General features: G+C 41.4%; 2 protein-coding genes across 5 annotated transcripts; both read left to right on the top strand.

Annotated features, from left to right (window-relative positions):
* Positions 1–913: 913 nt before the first annotated feature.
* On the top strand, positions 914–13338 carry LOC311017367 (forkhead box protein P1-B-like). 4 transcript variants are annotated; one of them, XM_084015644.1, is made up of 16 exons: positions 914–1007; positions 3379–3519; positions 7191–7328; positions 7430–7519; positions 8631–8751; positions 9128–9236; positions 9328–9435; positions 9730–9817; positions 10177–10254; positions 10356–10551; positions 10660–10736; positions 10857–10958; positions 11087–11214; positions 12270–12328; positions 12498–12651; positions 12775–13338. In XM_084015644.1, exons 2-16 carry the CDS (start codon positions 3394–3396, stop codon positions 12935–12937), a joined length of 1737 nt encoding a protein of 578 aa, XP_083871770.1. In that variant the 5' UTR covers positions 914–1007; positions 3379–3393; the 3' UTR covers positions 12938–13338. The 4 variants fall into 4 exon arrangements, with proteins under 4 accessions (XP_083871770.1, XP_083871768.1, XP_083871769.1 ...); XM_084015642.1 differs by having other exon boundaries at positions 12270–12324; positions 12488–12651; XM_084015643.1 differs by having other exon boundaries at positions 7433–7519; positions 12270–12324; positions 12488–12651.
* Positions 13339–14119: 781 nt separating this feature from the next.
* LOC311017787 (uncharacterized protein) lies at positions 14120–16007 on the top strand (the record flags this gene model as incomplete). The annotated part of the gene is made up of 4 exons (XM_084016366.1): positions 14120–14158; positions 14379–14457; positions 14816–15046; positions 15224–16007. 4 exons carry the CDS (start codon positions 14120–14122, stop codon positions 15484–15486), a joined length of 612 nt encoding a protein of 203 aa, XP_083872492.1. The 3' UTR covers positions 15487–16007.
* Between the last annotated feature and the right edge of the window lie 1924 nt (positions 16008–17931).

Below are 17931 nucleotides of genomic sequence, written 5' to 3' on the forward strand. Positions count from 1 at the left end.
TATATATCATCTTGAAACGTACCCAGATGATTACTAAATCAGAAAAAACTATCAGCAGTCATAACATTTTTTATATTGTAAATGCAATACATTTTGGATGAAAAAAAGAGAAAATAAGAAAAATAAGGTTTCGCCACGAAACCTCTCCAATTATTGTTTTATATATTTTTAATGAAATATTATGTTAAAATATGAAAATTAATATTAATATAATGCTAACTGTTGGTGAATTGAGGAGAGATCTACTGATAAAATTGCCAGTTTAAGTAGTAAAAAAATAACTAAATGTGTGTCGGTGATTATTTTGGGTGTTTTCTTTCCATTATTCTAAAGAAGACCTAATAAAAAATCTCAAAACTGACCAGTGCTTGAAAAACGGTTTGCCTAAAGTGTCATAACTTATTTTCACATTACCTCACTCGGAAACGTGAATCGTGGTAGCCTACACTGAGCAGCCAGCCTCTATACCAAACATCTTCACAGTGTGGATGAAACGCCCTTTTATGACCGACCCTGTATGGTGAGTGAGTGATGCAGAGGGAGACACTGTTTTACACGCTATTGTCTTTGCACTGGGCGCATTAATGATTAATATCAGTTGTTACTCTTCACCTAAAACAGAAATGTTTCATAAAGTGTTTTAAGATGGCCATTCAAATTGATGTGCGCTTCTCTGGATACGTTTTTTTATTTTTTTTTATTGCGATATTCCTTATTTTAAAATGGAAAGGATTCGATTTTTTCATACAACTAATAGAGGAACATTTTTGACAAGCTGTCTGTTAATTTTGCCTTTACTTTTTGGGGGTGTGGGTTCTTTGACCGTGCGTCACGATTTTAAGAGCCGAAACAGTCTGACGCGTGACGTCACCAATGTTTACTTTTACCTAAGCCACGCCCTCCGCTAGCAACTTGTGGCTAGCTCGCTACCACGGAAGGCAGTGCCCCGAGACCTGTTCCTGAGACACCACCCCGAGTCAGAAGACTGTCCGCCCGTACACACTTCGGTGAGTAAACATCGACTCCACAGCGCTCCGACACTCACGGAATGATTGTTGAACGTCACGTTGGATTAATTGTGATATCGGGTGGCAAAACGGAAGAGAAGAGAGGACCGTTCGTTTACAAGCTAGCGTTAGGTAAGGCTGCTAGCTTTTGTTGTGCCGTTAACGTAAACGCCTCCGAGCACGGTCGCTCGAAAACTGTTTTCCACGCAAGCTAACGTGCGTTATTAAAGATAGCGGTTATTAAAACAACAAACAAACACTAAGTTACTCATATTCGCTAGCTCAATAACTTTAAACCTCACGTTTTCTCCGTGTGAATTGTCAGTTAAAGGCAAGTTCTCCACCTCAGATTGCAATGGTCCTCGTTAACGGATATCGATCCCATTCATATTAAGCTAACCCGGCGGTGAACCGCATTGCTATCGCCGAGCAAAGCTGCGGTTGGACCAGATAACGTTCGTTCAGAAATGCAAACACGACGTTTTTTTTTTAGGTGGTGATTGTTCATGAGGTGGCAACAAACACAGCGTTTTCTAAACGTGAGAACATCACAGAGACAGAATTTAACACAGATTATAACTTTCTACGGGAATAAATCTTACTTACACGGACCGAGTCAGCCCTCGATTGTGATCGATCGTCGCGACGGTGATCAAAGGTGGTCAGAAAGGGAAAACGCTTGATCAAATAGTTGGTTGAACGGATCACAAGCTATGAAAGAGATCCCATCGCTACAAGTCGTTGGTAATACACGTAACTTTATTACCGTGGCCCGATAACAGGATTGTAACAGTGGTGCCTTTATAAAATATGAATGTCATAATGCACTGCAGCAAAACATGATAATATATGCAATTGATGATCACAGACAATTTGATTTTGTTGCTGATCTAAAAGCAGGTAGTCTGCAGTGTCAGAAGATTATAGAAAAGTGTATTCTGATTCTTAGACTCTTGTGATTTGATCTGTACCTTTTAAGGTGATTTAAAAGTATATATTTTTTAGCTTCTTTAAAGAGTACTCCATGATAAGCATCTTTTTTCATATATGTAGGCATTTTGATGATATAGACGAATAGCTTGTGTGAAATCCGCTGTCAAAAAACTCTATTATTAAGGGAGAAGCTGTATGTTATTTACTTTTTGGCTCTTTCTCAGCCCCTTTGCAGTGTTTCTCCTACGTTCTTTTGAAGAGTGGTGCCCCTCGCTGCTGGAGAGTTGCCCCTGTGGCGAGTGAAAAATACAGTAAAAATTCATCATGGGCTTATTACACAGTCCGTCCTAACAACAGTCGCACTGCAGCATGACTGTTTAATGATCATAATCCTGCAGTATCCAGATAATATCTGTTTTTTTTTTATAATAATGCGTAATGGAACTAATGTGGAATGGACCCAGCAGTTCTTTCAGCCGAAAACTCCCCTGACATCTTCAGAAATGTCTACAGGAAACACTGCCCTTTGTCTCCAGAACTAATCCTGATCCTGAAAGCAAAAGTAAACAGAGTGGAAGGCTCACCGACAACTGCACGTTTTGATTAGATAGGTTTTTAGGTCGTTCTGAAATGCAGGAAACATTGTATGCTCTCTTTCTTCCGAAATTCGTTTGCAGCTAACTGTTGGTGCAGTTTTTGGTCACGAGTGGGGGTCTAATCAGAGGTTTCCTTAATGTTGATGTTGGCTCCCAGTGATGCGTGACTGATTGATTAATTAACAGATTTTCAGGATGTGAATTTAATAGTTGGGTCACGCTTAAAATAATGACAATATCCTTGAGGCCTCATGGTCTGTTTCATTTGAGGCTTTTTCCCCTCGTAACCTTCCATCTGCCCACATTATTTGTTTGCCTACTTTATTTACCTTTGTTTATGCTGCTTAGCTTTTGACTCAAACACGCCCGGGCTGTATACATAAAAGCCTACTTGTGCATTGTACTACCTGCCACGGCCGTTTATCGCACCACCTGGTTAATGGTAAATTGTTCCAGAAGGAAGATATGTTTGCACATAAACACGGACCCAGGGCCCCTGTGTTTACAGTAGTCATGGCAGCACTCGGTTATTCAACAAATAGGCTGAGCATGTTCCTCTCTCACTTGTAGAAGCAAATGTTTGTCTTGGTGGGTAGAGCTATAACAGTGTGGTTCTTTACTTTTAGTGCTTTTTGCATTTGCTCGATTTCTTTGACATGATATATGATCGGTTTTATTTCACTGTCCGTCATAAATTGTTACGTTCGTCGTGGAACCATCTCACTTAGCGACGTAAAGGCTTGTCAAACTCATGCAGAAAGCGGTACTGTTTTGTCTGCTGTTATTACATTGCACTGTTTTATCCGGTTGTTTTTTCATTGATGTGTATTTTTCTTTCTCAGGTCAGTGAAGTCCAGATGCATGAGTCTGGGTCAGAACCAACAAGCCACATCATTCCAGCCAGTCAGACAGAGAACGGGAATAATAGTGAGAATGAGAGTCGAGTGAGGAGCAGCCAGTCTCCTCCTCCAGAGGCACCAAGGGTCAGTTCTTCCCAGCTGCATCTGTTCAACACATCAGCATTCATTTTTTTAAAGTGTGCATATATATCTTTGCATATTCCACTAAAACATGGTAGAATACTGGACATATATTTGAGCTAGAAATGGTTTGTCGATTAATTAATCTCCTCTTTTAAGAGACAACGCCAAACAACACCTTGCTTCTTTACAATCGCAAAGATTTCTTTCTTTTTATGTCTCACCTGCTAGTAAACAGGAATTCTTTGCACTTTGGACCGTTGGAGACAAAACAAGTAATTTGAGGATGTCACCTCATGCCACCCACATTTTTTTTTTAAATATTCATTTGTATTTTATTGACAAGATGCTTGATGATAGATTAAGAAAACAACCAACAGCTTAATCAATAATTAAAATAAACTTTAGTTGCATCCATATCTAAACAAATTTGTTTTGGGAGCTTCACTGCTCACTATGTAGTCGGCGCTATTATGTTACTGGAGCATTCAAGACTCCAATGTGTGGTGACATTGAAAAACAGTTTTATGTAGTCAGGATCTTGGACAGCCAAGTTTTAATTTCCGACTATGTTGGGTTTTTAAAATGCAGACACAAATGAGTGAATCGAGACAACCATGTTCTCGGTTGTGAGGATTCGGCTGCTTTTCTTTGCTTCGTGTGCGAGCAAACTGATTATCTCTGGGTTTTGGACAAATCAAGCAATTTTTAGGACGTCACTTTGGGCTGATGGAAAGTGTGGTGCACTTTTCATCAAACGAACTGCATAAAAAAACGATTGGCCGATTCATACATAATGAGTAGTTAGTTGTAGCCAGTTGAAGCAAATTACATCGCTACATAGGGGAACGTGTAACCTAAAAATACTGATGCAGCTTCTTTTATTTGTCATAATTAGTTTATACAACATTTGTATTTCTGTACAGCTGGTCTTGTATCCAAACATATCCTTTCTCTTCAGTATTCATGCACATAGGTCATACAGCGTACTGTCATATGAGGATGCGTGTAACATTATCTCCGTTTGTCCGATTGTCTCCGTTTCTCCAAACTGCAGTGTTTTATATTTATGCTGAGGGGGAGCACAGGGATGGGGGAGGTTGTACTGAGGTTGAGAAGGGGAGGGAGAATGGGCGCCTGCTGGGTGGAGGGATCAGTGTTATATTGTTAGTTTTGTTCATGCTCACATCATGCAGGCAAGCGGAGCTCTGTTAGATTGTCGGGGCAGAATGTTATTGCTGAGCAGCATTCGTTTTTTTAGTTGCAAGACAGGCTTCTCAGCGGAGACTATCAGGTTTGTCCAACTCATTGTGTGTTTGTTTATATAAAAGCTATTTTTAATCAAGTATGAAGGTTTTGCAAGTTCAAAATGTGTCTGTCAATGATTTCTGTTTTTTCTATTGTGTGAGGTCATATTTTTTAGATCTCCTCTTATTCAATCTTCTGTTGAGTTTATTACCAACGTGGACGTTTTTTGCAAATGACAACTCCTTTCTCGGGCCACACCCATTTGGGCTTATTAGAGAATATTAAATCTCATAAGGGAGAGCAGATTGTGTTTGTTTTGCAGCAAGTTTTCAACGTTGCTATTTGCCGTCAGTCATCTCACAGTTCACAAGACCAGTCTTGCGGGAACAGATCCGTGTTTACACTGAGTTGCTCACTGGTATGACTTTCAACAATAACAACAACAGAAGATGTTTGGACTTGCTGGCTGCCATGGCAACGGGGATTAGGCAAAGGCTGTTGTTGTGTTGATGGTGTCCACAGAAAAATAGAGGGGCCAACTGGCTCTGTTTGTGGGATAGACCTGTTTTCATTGCTTTGGTGGCCACCTCTGGAGCATTGGATTTCATAAGAAAGGACAAAGTAGGAAGCAGTCATCTGTGATTGTTAGCCCAAAGCCTGTGTGAAATTCACTGTCAGTTTGTTTACCCGATTCAAAACAGACTCTGCCTCGGAGAGAAATGTTTGTTTGTGGTTCAGACCTTAATTAAAATACGAATCTCAAGTTCTGTTTTCATAAACAGGCTCTGTGTGCTTTTTTTAAAATTCATTATTTATATGTCTGTGCAATTTTTGATTACTCTGTTTATGTTTACTGTAAACATCCCCTGAGCTGTGAGGCTTGACAGTGAGGGGGATGGTGTGGTAATTGCTGCGTGCCTCGCAGAGGATGTTGTTGTTGTTGATGTGGTACCGCTTGTTGTTGTTTTGATGGAATTCCAATTCCCCTCAGACATTCAGGGTTGTTGTTGTTGTTGTTGTTGTTGTTTGGTTCATTTTCAGCAGTAATGGCAGTAGAGCCAAATTCAGATTGCTAGATTGACCTGTGAACTGAGAAAAATAAATTAGGACGATGGGTCGACTGGTATGGCTTTTTCAGGGCAGATACAGATTATTAATAATTAGAGTCAAAAGGTGTCCAAATGAACACAAAACTTTGTTGAAATTCCTGAAAACATATGCTTAATTCACACGACCGTAACACAAAAGGTGCAGGCAGCTATGAGCAGCAGCATTATTATGAAGATGAACACATTAATAAACAGACAAACCAATTAATAACCTAGTTCCCTGGAGTTGGCAGACACAGCTCCAGTCTGCAAATTCCATCGTCTGCCAGTCTGTGGGACCGTAGCCTTTGAAGGGCTGAACTATGTAACACATCAGGGAGTGCTGCTGGGGGGGGGATATTGCTAAAGTCCAGAGAGGAGTGACTGCGGCTGCATCAGAGCCAAAGTAGCACATTTTAAAATTAAATTACTTTATCGGCATAAAAAAATAACTGATAACCATAAAAATGCTCAACATCAGCGCCGATAATCGGTCAACCCTGAATTGGAGCTAAACTATATTTATATTTGAAAAAGAGGAATAGGAGTAGATTTGCAACATTTAGTCAATCAGTTTGACATTAAGGATGGGAAGACATAGGATTTCATCCCGGATTGCGATAAAAACACTCTCAATAAGTTGACCGTGGTGAATTTCCATTATGGGAATAATCATAAGTATCGTGGCTATCACTCTAGACAAGAGTTTGAAGAAAAAAAATAGGGAAAAGAATAATTTTATTTCATTTTAATTGATTGTTTTTCACTAAAACTTGAACTGACTGAGAGAACAAACTGCAGTGAGAGAGCACATGATTTATTTGTGTGGGTGTGCGTCTGTGTTTACATTTCACAAATGACCTACTGTCCAGCTGTGGAAACGTATTTAGACCCGTTTGTTTCAGTTCGAGTTGATTAAATTATGGTGGATACAAGTTTTCCTTTTTATTATGACACAGCGGTCAGATTAAAAGTTTTCCTCTCGGAGGTCTTCATTTTCCTCGTTGTGCTCTTGTTAAAATCTCTGTTTGAAACACCGTCAGCATACATGACCCGGAAATCAGGTTATTCCAGCAGAAATGTAGCCGCGTCTCGTAATCCTTTACCCTGATTAAAGAGACAAGGTTTCTTGTTTATATGTAAACGCATTAATTGTCTGCACTAGAATGCAGCCCAAATAGGTCAAATGAAGTTGGCTTGCACGCATACATACACACACACACACACACCCACACCCAGAACAGCCTACCTATGTTGTATACGTCTATTACATTTCCACTCTTTGTGGTATGGATTTGAACTCACCATTCTGTTATGTTTTCGTTCTCCATGTTGCAGGTTCCAGTGTCACTATCCATGATGACCCCACCAGCAGAGGCCCCACAGCAATTACAACAGATACCACAGCAGCAGGTCCTCACCCCTCAGCAGCTCCAAGCGCTGCTCCAGCAGCAGAAAGCACTCATGTTACACCAGGTAATGTATGTTTTAGTCACGCGCTTGTCACAGCCCACGTCCAACTACAATGTTTTTATTTGTTATTTCTCTTCACTCAAATGTCATCAACATTTCTGCAGCAACAAATTCAAGAGGTCTTCAAGAATCAGCAAGAGCAGCTAAATATCCAGCTGCTGCAACAGAAGAATGCTGGGATTGTCAGTCAAGAGGTATTTATTAAGAATATTTATTCGTTATCATCATCAGTTTGTGAATATTTGAGCATTGTAGCAATATTCAGTTTGCAACGAGGATAATTCATTCCTGAATTATGGGCAGGTCTGATTTAATTCAGTAGGGCTGAAGGTTAAATACTTAATACTAAAATTATAGTGATTATTATGACCAGTTACTCACAGCACAGCCTGAAATATCACTTTTCTAAAGTTCATGGCTCTAGTGGGTTAGTTATACTTATAATCGCACTAAAGGGTGACGCTATGACAGTAATCAGCCTTGATTACATAGGTGTTAGCTGTGGAAGGCACCTGTTTGTAATGACTTCCAATTAGTTTAAAGGCGTAAGTTGCGTACAGTGTATCCACTTGGAGTGCTTCGAGTTTATTCATTTCAAGGTGCATCACATGCTCAGAAACGACACGTTGCTCTGTCAGGGTGTCCAGGTCTCGTGGACATGAGTACACATTTAAGTGCCAGCGAGGGTGAGTGTGTGTGCGTGTGTGTGTGCGCTTGAGTTGTTGTTTACTAAACCATCAGCTTGTGTGCATGTATTTGCATGACATCAAATTCATAACACCTTGTAGGCACTTGGCTGTGTGCACAAGGCAGCAGGTGTTGGAGAGCTGGGAAATAATTTGATGTGCTCCGAGTAGAAACACTCTACATTTGTATGCGATTAGATTGCAACTAAAGTGGACATTCCAACCATTAGTGTTGTTGGGGACGACCGAAGCAGAGCAAAAAGCATTGGTTTATGCTCGTAAAGTTTGGCAAACAGAGAATCTTATGATAAGAAAATAAGCAACATCAGACTTGATCACGGCTCAAGTAGCTTTTTGTTTCTTCTTTAATTAGTTAATCTAATTAGCTGATTTAATTACCTTTGGGAGCTAAGTGATCGACAGCACCTGACTTTATGGTTCATGAGACGGCGCTTTGTGCGTGCCACATTATAAACCCTCCAAAGTATGTCCAGTGCGACGTCTAATGGTCCTCTATGATATCCTCTTCATATTAATATCTCTGAGATAAAGATTTCTGTCCTGATTCAAACTGTAGAGAGAAAGCGTTTACAGATGTTGTGTTCTCCGTCCGTCACAGCTGACGGCCCAGCAGATTGCCATCCAGCAGCAGCTCCTTCAGGTGCAGCAGCAGCATCTGCTCAACCTGCAGAGACATGGCCTGCTGTCTGTCCTTCCCAGCAGCCCCATTGGACTCGCAGGTAGGCGGCGTTACGGCACTTGCAAGAAGTTTGGAACTCGTGCTGAATCTGACGCGGCGCACTCGTACAAGACCACCGTACGGAAAAAAACAAAGAGAAAGCTTAGCTATGACTACGAAAATGTTTTTGCATGAGGTCCATCTAGTCTTGTATGCATTATACTCTCCAATGAATGTCAATGGTGGTGGCCTTACACAAGAGAAACACCACTCCGTTCAAAAGCAACACTAACTGATAAATATCATGAAGTTGAATTGCCTCTCTAAAAGGCAATTCAACTTCAAATTCAACCTAATTTGGTTGACATCTCAAAGTGACACATGCAAATGTATTGGCACCGCCTTGTATTATAACCCAGCGGTTTATGTGATTTCAGGCTGTGAGAACGGTAGCGTTCTGTCCGCTGCTGGAGACACCGGAGAGCCTTCCAGTCAACAATCGACCACCACCAACGGTCATCACACTCTCCTGAAGAGGAAAGAAAGGTGCGTCAGAAATATATACCGTCCTGTCGGAGCAGTACCAGCGTGTTGATTCTGAGATGTATCATTAATTGTCGATTTGCACTTGTTTCAGTGGGTCACTGGATGAAAACACGCAGAATAGCCACGCGCTGTATGGAAATGGCATGTGTAAATGGCCTGGCTGTGAAACGGTCTTTGGAGACTTTCAGGCATTTCTCAAGTGAGTGGAGAATACCTCTAAAGCTGGCGTGCTATTTATCCACACCTATCATGATGTATATATCAGATATAGAAAATAAAAGTGTGTGTTCTATCATTTATATGTATACACAGGAGTTTGCTGTCAGCATTCATCTCATTTCCTGCATTTCCTGTTTTTTTTGTGGCTCCGAGGTTTAATCTTGTCTTTCATGTTGAAATGAGGCGTAATTATTTTATCATGTTTTGCTCTCAGCTTTGACAGCGCATGGTTTCCCCTGAAGCATATCATGATTATGGCTTTGCTTGTCTGCAGGCATTTGAACAGTGAACATATACTGGATGACAAGAGCACAGCACAGTGTCGTGTGCAGATGCAGGTGGTTCAGCAGTTGGAACTGCAGGTACGCGTTTGATTTATTTTCTATTTCTTTTTAAAAATCATAGCACAAAAGAGACCACTTTGGTTTATTAACAGTGGATTTAACCATTGCTTTGTAGAGTGTCTCCAATCCAACTTTTTTAAACAACTGGAAAAACTAAAGGAAGAGTTTTCTAAAAACACTTGACAGTGGTGGTCACATGACAAGTGTGAGCTGCGGTGTTGTGTTTTCACACCACGGCTCGAAACTGAAGTGATGTCTTCAGATAATTGCACTTTCCAGGATGCCAGGAACTGACGCCGCATGTATTTTTGTGATTTAACACGCGCCGCAAATTCACCAAGTCTCAACTTCTATTCCTGTCTTCTGCTGGAACACAGTTGAGAAAGGACAAAGAGCGACTGCAAGCGATGATGGCTCATCTGAAGTCTTCTGAACCCAAAGCCGCAGCACAGCCCGTGAGTACCTGCTGTGACTGTTTCCTTCAATTAAAGTAAATATTGTTTTGCTTGTAGTTGCACTGGTGTTTTTTTCCGTCTTAACTGCTTTCTTTTTTCAGGTGAACCTGGTGCCTAATGTGTCCTTCTGCCAGGCAACATTGCCCAAAGGCCCTCCTCCTATGAGTTTGTCTCAGAGCGCCACGGCACCATCCACACCCCTGACGCCACTCTCTGAATCCCCTTCAGTCCTCACTCCCAATAGCCTGTTCACTGGAACCCCCGTACGGAGGCGATATAGTCGCTCTGTGAGCCAAGGTATGATCAAGAGCTTCATTCACATGTTTTTGTTCATTTTCTGAAATGTCTTATTTTCATTTTGTGTATGTTTATGTCCGACTAATGCTTGTTAATATCTTTCCACAGATATAGTCGATAATAAGGAGTTCTACTTGAGCACAGAAGTTCGACCTCCATTTACATACGCGTCTCTCATACGACAGGTAACGTGGACTCACTTTACAGGGCTGCAAAAAAAATACAAATAAAATGTTTTATACTGAAAAAACTGAAATGAAACAGATGCACATTTTTCTCTTACACCCTCTTTCTCTCTCCTTCAGGCGATATTTGAATCACCTCGCAATCAGCTGACATTAAATGAAATCTACAACTGGTTCACAAGAAACTTTGCATATTTCAGGCGCAATGCAGCTACCTGGAAGGTATGAACTGTACTGCATATAACATTTTGTCCTTCTTTGGATGTAAAAAAAAAAAAAAATCCATGTGCAAATTCAGTGCTTAATGCATGTGGAAGTCCTAATTGTATTCTTTCCTTTAATCTTCTCAGAACGCCGTCAGACATAATCTCAGCCTCCACAAATGCTTCGTGCGTTTGGAAAATGTGAAGGGAGCTGTGTGGACAGTGGATGAGATTGAGTTCCACAGGCGACGGCCCCAGAAGACTGCTGGTAACGGGTAGGTGTTGAATATTAATCCAGGGTCCAGTGTGTTTTCAGATATAACTCAAAGTCAGATAACCTTCAAAATAAGAACCCACAATATTTACTGTAAGCAAGTTTCATGGGCTAAATGGAGGTGTGCTATAAACAAAATTATATTGAGCGTGTTCACTCAAGCGCATAGACGCCAAACAAAAGCCACGTTTCACATAACCTCAGACACTCTGAAACATTAGGCTGCTATCAGCAGGTTTATGGGACCAGCGATGGTAAATGGCATGTGATTGTTTTATGTGGCTCGTCCCTTTCTTGTCATGGTGACTAGAACTCTAAACTGGATTTTCTTAAACAAACAGACCTGGAAGTGCAGTGTGTATGTTGGCAGTTGCTCTTAGTGCCGGTAGTTTGAGGATATCCGACTAAGCCTCGATCCCCTTAGTTATTGTTGCTACGCCAGTCCAGTTTCCCATTCTAGCACGGCACATTCACAATTATAATGGGGGCAGATTTACCTCTTGAAATTCTTGGAACGAAATAACACAGGTGTCTGATTTCAGATAAAGCTCCATGAGCTGGTTAAAATTCATCTGGCAGACGTTTTAATGTTTGTAAATGACCTTTTTTAAGATAAAAAATCCAGATAAGGATTTTAAAATATGTATTTAATGCATTATATTGTGTTAAAAGGTTAAAGTCCTCATCACCACTAGATGAACTGTGTAGAAGACATGGAAATGAAAGTTAGTTGTATTATTAGTATAATCAGGAAATATGTAAGACCAGACTGATGTTTTGGCTGCTTAACTGACATGTATAGAAGAGCCAGACGGTAGTTAGATGATGCAGATTTATGTCTGTATTTTCAGTTTCATGTTTGAGGTTACAAGAGAAAAGGCAGTCAGTCGGTTGCACCAGTGTCTCGGTAGAGAAGCTAAACACACTGAAATACATTTCTTACATTTTATCTCTTGTTTTTGGAGAGACTTATAATTGCCTAATGGGGAATAGCCGATAAAGAAAAAAAAAGGTTAAATGAAATCTAACATTTTGTTTTCTTCTCTGTACTAACAGATCTCTGCTGAAGAACTCGCAGAACCTCCAGAGCTTAGCCTGTTCTGCTCCTCAGGCAAGTTTAATACATTGCAGTTGCAGTGTACATACAAGCCTCAGAGGTGGCAGAGTGTCACGCTGCACTATTCCCACGTGCTAGATCCCCAGTACGCTGAGGTCACAGCTGTATGTTGTACGTGTTGATGCCGTGTTTTATAATGAGAATTTTACCTTTTCAGAGTGTTCTAGACGGCAACAACTCTCTCTACAACCCGGCCTCGATGGGCAGCATCCCATTTCACTCCCTGCCTCATCTTCTCCAAGAGCAGATGAACGGAGCCCTTGCTAACGGATATGGATACCAAAGTGACAGCAGTGCAACACAGTCGCCCCCACAAGCGTTGTGAGTGTCAGCTCCAGAGCTACCTCTCCCGACCTCTTTTAGTCGAGAGCTGCGATATGAATTGTAATGCCGTGATCACAAAGTCCTGATTGCATGTTTGCTTCTGCCTGTTTATCAAACCAGCATTAAAGAGGAACAGGAGGATGAGGAGATATGCGAAGGCTATCCCTACGAGTCTCCGGAGAGCACATACGATCACGGCCACAGCCCAGAGATGAACCACGGTGAAAACAACGGCAGCCCAGAGAGGTCGAGTCTCGACATCGACCGCGTGCCTTCTCTCTGACTGTGAGGTCCAAAATTCTCCACCGCAAGGCGGCTTCACTCACAGCCTGTGTGACTTTGTATTCCAAAAATTTTCCCCCCAAAAAAACCTTCATCTACGTAACCAAACACCCTCTTCATGGGGACGTTTTTATCAGCATTTCTGTTCTTAATCTAGCTCTCAATTCTTTCTGTACAGTCAAGTGAGATCACAAAAATAACATCTGTTCATAATTTTTCTTATTTCATGTATGTGTACACAAGAGGACCATGGTGAGCAGAGAAGCCAAAGGAAAGGGAACATTAATACTAATTAATAGCACTTCACTAAGAATCGGTTCCCCCCCCCCTCTGTATAGCTACTTAGGCTAATGTCGGGACCTCACTACCTGATTTTATTTTAGTAGTCATAATATATTAAAAGATTTGTAGAAGTAAAACCAATCTTGCTTTATGAAATGAAAATGTTCACTGCCAACATGATCTGATATATTTGTATTTAAGGTATAATCAACCGATCAAAAGAATGACTTAGCTTCTTTATACTTGTTGGTCTTTTTCACCCCCTCCAAGAACATTGCCGAATGTGCTCTAATTGAGCTTGTAAGCGTAGATAATATAGATTTACCCTTATTGTAAACCAATGCATCTCTATGAATAAAAAAATCTCTCATGAAAAATGTTTACACCGTGTGTGTGTGTGTGTTTTTGATGTAGTTTTATGATTGCCTCGGTGGTGAGCATCGTTTCATATAATGACATTATGGACGGCTGCACTTTAGACCTGATGACGGCGCCACTTCTCTCAGTCAACGGTGATGACTTCTTAATGGAAGGAAAGGAATGAAGGCAAACTTTGCACTGTGGTATTGTGGTATATATACACGTGTAGTATCAGCAGATGTGGTCATCAAACCACTGGTGTTGGATGCACTGAATTGTGTTAATTTCATTGTTAAGTTGATGTCCTTGTATTGTTATTATCTGTCATTAATGTGTTTGATTAGTGGCTCATCCTGACTCTCCATTCACACATGGCCATAATTAAATGGATCTCTTATGAATTATGTATCGGCGATTTGCAGATGTGCTTCCTGATGGGCGAGTATTGATTGATGTGCACTATTCTCACAATGTGGGTGTGTGTGTGTGTGTGTGTGCGCATGATGATGGGAGGCGCTCGAGCTCACAAGTAGGTTCACAGATGCAGATGCTGCCGACCACACTGTTGGATGATTATCCCGTAAACACAGGTAAGTAAAAAAAAAAAGTAACATCATTTGCAGAATAAATGAATAACTGTGCCTTAGCATACAGGCACATTTCTTGCATGATTCTCTAAATTAAACTGAAAACCAGTTGTTGCAATAATGATGTATTTGCTGTGTCTTTAGGCAAGTTTTTTTTTAATTATATTATTCAGGCAGTGCTTTGCATGTGTGTCTGTGTTCTCTTCACTTCAGATGACGGCTCATTTCAAGCTTCCTGGGAATGATGTGGGCGGTATCGAGCTTGGGAAAATAGAGGGCCGTGTGTCTGAAGGTATGTAGTTGGTTTGTTCAGGCAGAATGCTGCTTGGATGAAGTTGTTCCGTCGCCGTTAGAATAAAGTCTGATTGATGTTGCATGCTTAATGTTGGTGGAGGTGTGTAATTCCACACGGTCCTGTATTTGCCTCCTTCCCAATTCAATCCAGGAAACCAGATCCAAATAAAAGCTTGCCAATCAATAATCTCTCCTGTTGAGCAAGCCTCCTCCATTATACACTTCTAGTCTCACCTCGCCGACAAACTGCATGTTAATGGTGCTCTGAATTATTAAAGCCGTCTCATATGGGATCTGAGGAACTTATCTAAGACTGCACCGCATTTTGTTCATGATTTATGATCACTCTTCGAAAGGCAGCATCCCCAGGCCTGTGATGGAGAGTCCACCTAGAGAGACGGCAGGGAAGCCGGTCACTTGGGAATGCAGACTGAGCACCATCTCGGAGCGAGAACCATGCAAGCTGGACATCGACCCCAGTTCTCCCGATCCCCTGGGTGCATCCAGCTCCTCCATGTCTTCTGACAAGTTTAAGAACAGCAGCAGTTCCTTCTCCTCTGATGATTCAGACCAGGGTGGCAGTGGAGGTATTGTTTCACTCCCTAACAGTCGGTGAGCTTGAGAAGCCCTGGAAGTGTAGTGTCATTAACAAAATGATGAATGTTGTATAAAGTGGTTATTTGGTCAGACACTTGAATAGGCTTTCATTTCATACTCCCTTATCCTCTTCTTGATCTCCTCTTCTACCTCGTCACTGCCATCAGATGACTGTGCTGCACTCCTTCTCGCCTGTCTGCATTGTCGTTTCCACGAGTCGTGGGTCCTCCTGCTGGATACGTGCGAGAGGGCCGTGGGTCGCTGTGTTCCCTCGTACAAATACATGACGCCGTCCAGCGAGGGCGACCAGCAGGGGATGGACTGCTGCAATTACAAGCTGGAGCTGGACTGTAACTGCTGCGGCTCCTGTCAGGACGCAGGGGAACTCATAGAGCTGGCCATGGAGATATCAGAGGTCTGCTATCGCTGAGAAATCCCTCACCTCCGGCCTGCAAATGCAACGAAAAATCCCAATTATTCACGAAAGTTAAAGAACAACTGTCTCATTTTTTCCACATTTATGTGATGACTTGAATGCTTATTAAGGGGCTTTTCTATTGGGTCTCATGTGGACATTCACATGACCTGTAGCTTGTGTGATTCAAGCAAGGTAGCTGCTGTCACCCTGTGAAACAGTGTAGAGTTGTTGCCACACCTAGCAAAGTAACCAAACGCCAACATCCTGTCTGGTGGGAGTGGAAGGGAGGACAGGAGCGTGCATGTATAGCCATTTCCCTGTCCTCTTCACAAACATCCTGTATGTTTCCGGTGTGGCTCCATAAAGCATGACATTTAAGAGACCGGGGAAGCATGCTTTCAAATAACAACCGCAGCCGATCACAAGGTTAAAAAAGGGGATGTTATCAGATGCTAAAATGTAGGTATAGAATGGCTTTTGTAATGTATTGAAATGAATCATTCTGTGGTCCGTGCCATTAGAAATGAATTGTATAAGGCTGTTACACAAATTAAATAACATTTATAGTGGATTATGTCTGGATAACGCCTCTTTGAAAAATATTATACTCTTCATCTCCAAATCTGTTTTCATTTACTATTTTTTTCAGATCCATTGGTCATACCATATACACTCAGTGGTTATGCATCCTTTAGTATGCTCCGTTGCCTGTCGGAGGTGAAATACCGTTCTGTTTTAGGCTGCTGTCACTCACGTGTGAAACATGTACAGCACAAAACACCCAACTACCGCTGCAGAGACCCGGGCGCAGATCCAGCTTGGTCATGCATTCCAAACACAATTGGTTATATTGGGGGCTGGGAATCCAGAGAGGGACAGTGTCCTAATCAATTGGTTGGTTGGCATGCCTGCTTTGAGCGCATCTGGAGGATATCATTGACCTTTGAGGGCGTTACCATGGAGGAAGCACGATGTTGTCAACAAGGTCCCCAGGGACACAGTGGAGAAAGCAATAACAAGCGAGTGTAGGGAATTCAACTGACTTTTCCACATTGGGGAGAAAAATATATATATTTTTTCAAATGTACTGACCTTTCTATCTTCCGCACACATTCTGTAACCAGTGTAGCATTTACAAAAACAGCACAAGCCCTTTCTCTCTTTTCTGCACACTGGAAATTAACCATTCAGCACATTATAAAATCTGGTGAAACAGTGTAAAGGACCGATTATCTGGCGCTAGCAATGTGCTGGCTAGCTTGCTAATTCCACCATGCTTCCATGCTACATTTGTTGCAGGATATTTCAAATGCACCACAATGAACTGCGTCTAACGTTACATTAGCACTTGGCCGGATTTTACAGTTTTTATATTACCGTTGACGATCAGCCAAAAGCAAAAGTAATTTGCAATACTTGGGTTTCAACCAGCAGAGCATAGCCTCTTTATAACACAGTATGCAGAATTCAAGATGCGGACCTGAATCCATCAACAACTATAGGAAATATCCATATTTTTCAGCTGAAAAAGGTGATTTTAGGGTTTCCTTAATCTGTCAAGTATCAAAAGTAAAAGTAGGCCTAATCTCTATTTGTGTAATCATTGCTAAAAAGAGAATACGTCTCCTGATGACCAGGAGCACCTGGCACGACCCCGATGAACTCTGGGAAGAGCCACAAACTCACCTGTGCAGGCTGGAGTCAAGTAAACACAGGTGACCTCAATCTACCCTGACTGAGTGCTCGTATAACTAGGGGGAGAAAACGCTGCTGTGTTTGCTCTGCCACCAACAGCACCTCTGTCCATTAATGCTTGTTAAGTGTGTCCAACAGTAAGCTGTTCTTTAACGGGGCAGTTTGGAATTTATACATGAAAGAGAAAAAGGTAATGAGTAAAACATTCTGGATTATTTCTATCGATATGAGCTTCAGGTTTTAATAATTGTGTGCATAGAGCCCTTTTTTCTATAAATGCTGCCGCAGACACACAGAGTAATATAGCAAATATATATATATCTGCAAATGAGGCTCACTGATGCTAGCTCAAAGTTAAAGTTAAAGGGAAAGTTCATGTAAGTTCATGCCCTTTTAGTGGAATCTGATGCCTTGTGGCCCATCATTTGGGTGCTTTGCTGATTTTTAGGGGGACATATTGTAGGTTGCAGTTCTTGAAGAGAAATTGCTTCTTAGATGAGGAATTTTTTAGCGAGCAGAAACCAATTTTCTTGTCTATGAATTTCAGCTCAGAAAAAAAAACCAAGAAGGCAAGCATAAACACAAATAATAAGCAGACTAAAATGCTTTTGGTTCTTCCTTCTATTGAATATTCATATGTTGTTCACACGTGATGATAGTTTGAGTGGACATGCTATTGTCTATCGTCCACAGAAGTAAAAAAAAAAAGAGACTTTCAGGAGATCCTGGAGTGTCCTACAAGTACCAGCAACAAACATGATA

This window comes from Eutrigla gurnardus (assembly GCF_963514095.1).
Source record: "Eutrigla gurnardus genome assembly, chromosome: 8".
NCBI lineage: Eukaryota > Metazoa > Chordata > Actinopteri > Perciformes > Triglidae > Eutrigla > Eutrigla gurnardus.

Excerpts from the sequence above, each read along its gene's own strand:
- LOC311017367 (XM_084015642.1), top strand. The coding sequence starts at position 3,394 with ATGCATGAGTCTGGGTCAGAACCAACAAGCCACATCATTCCAGCCAGT. Across the intron at positions 10,737-10,856 it reads ACGCGTCTCTCATACGACAG|GCGATATTTGAATCACCTCG; the intron begins GTAACGTGGACT and ends TCTCTCCTTCAG. Across the intron at positions 11,215-12,269 it reads CAGAAGACTGCTGGTAACGG|ATCTCTGCTGAAGAACTCGC; the intron begins GTAGGTGTTGAA and ends CTGTACTAACAG.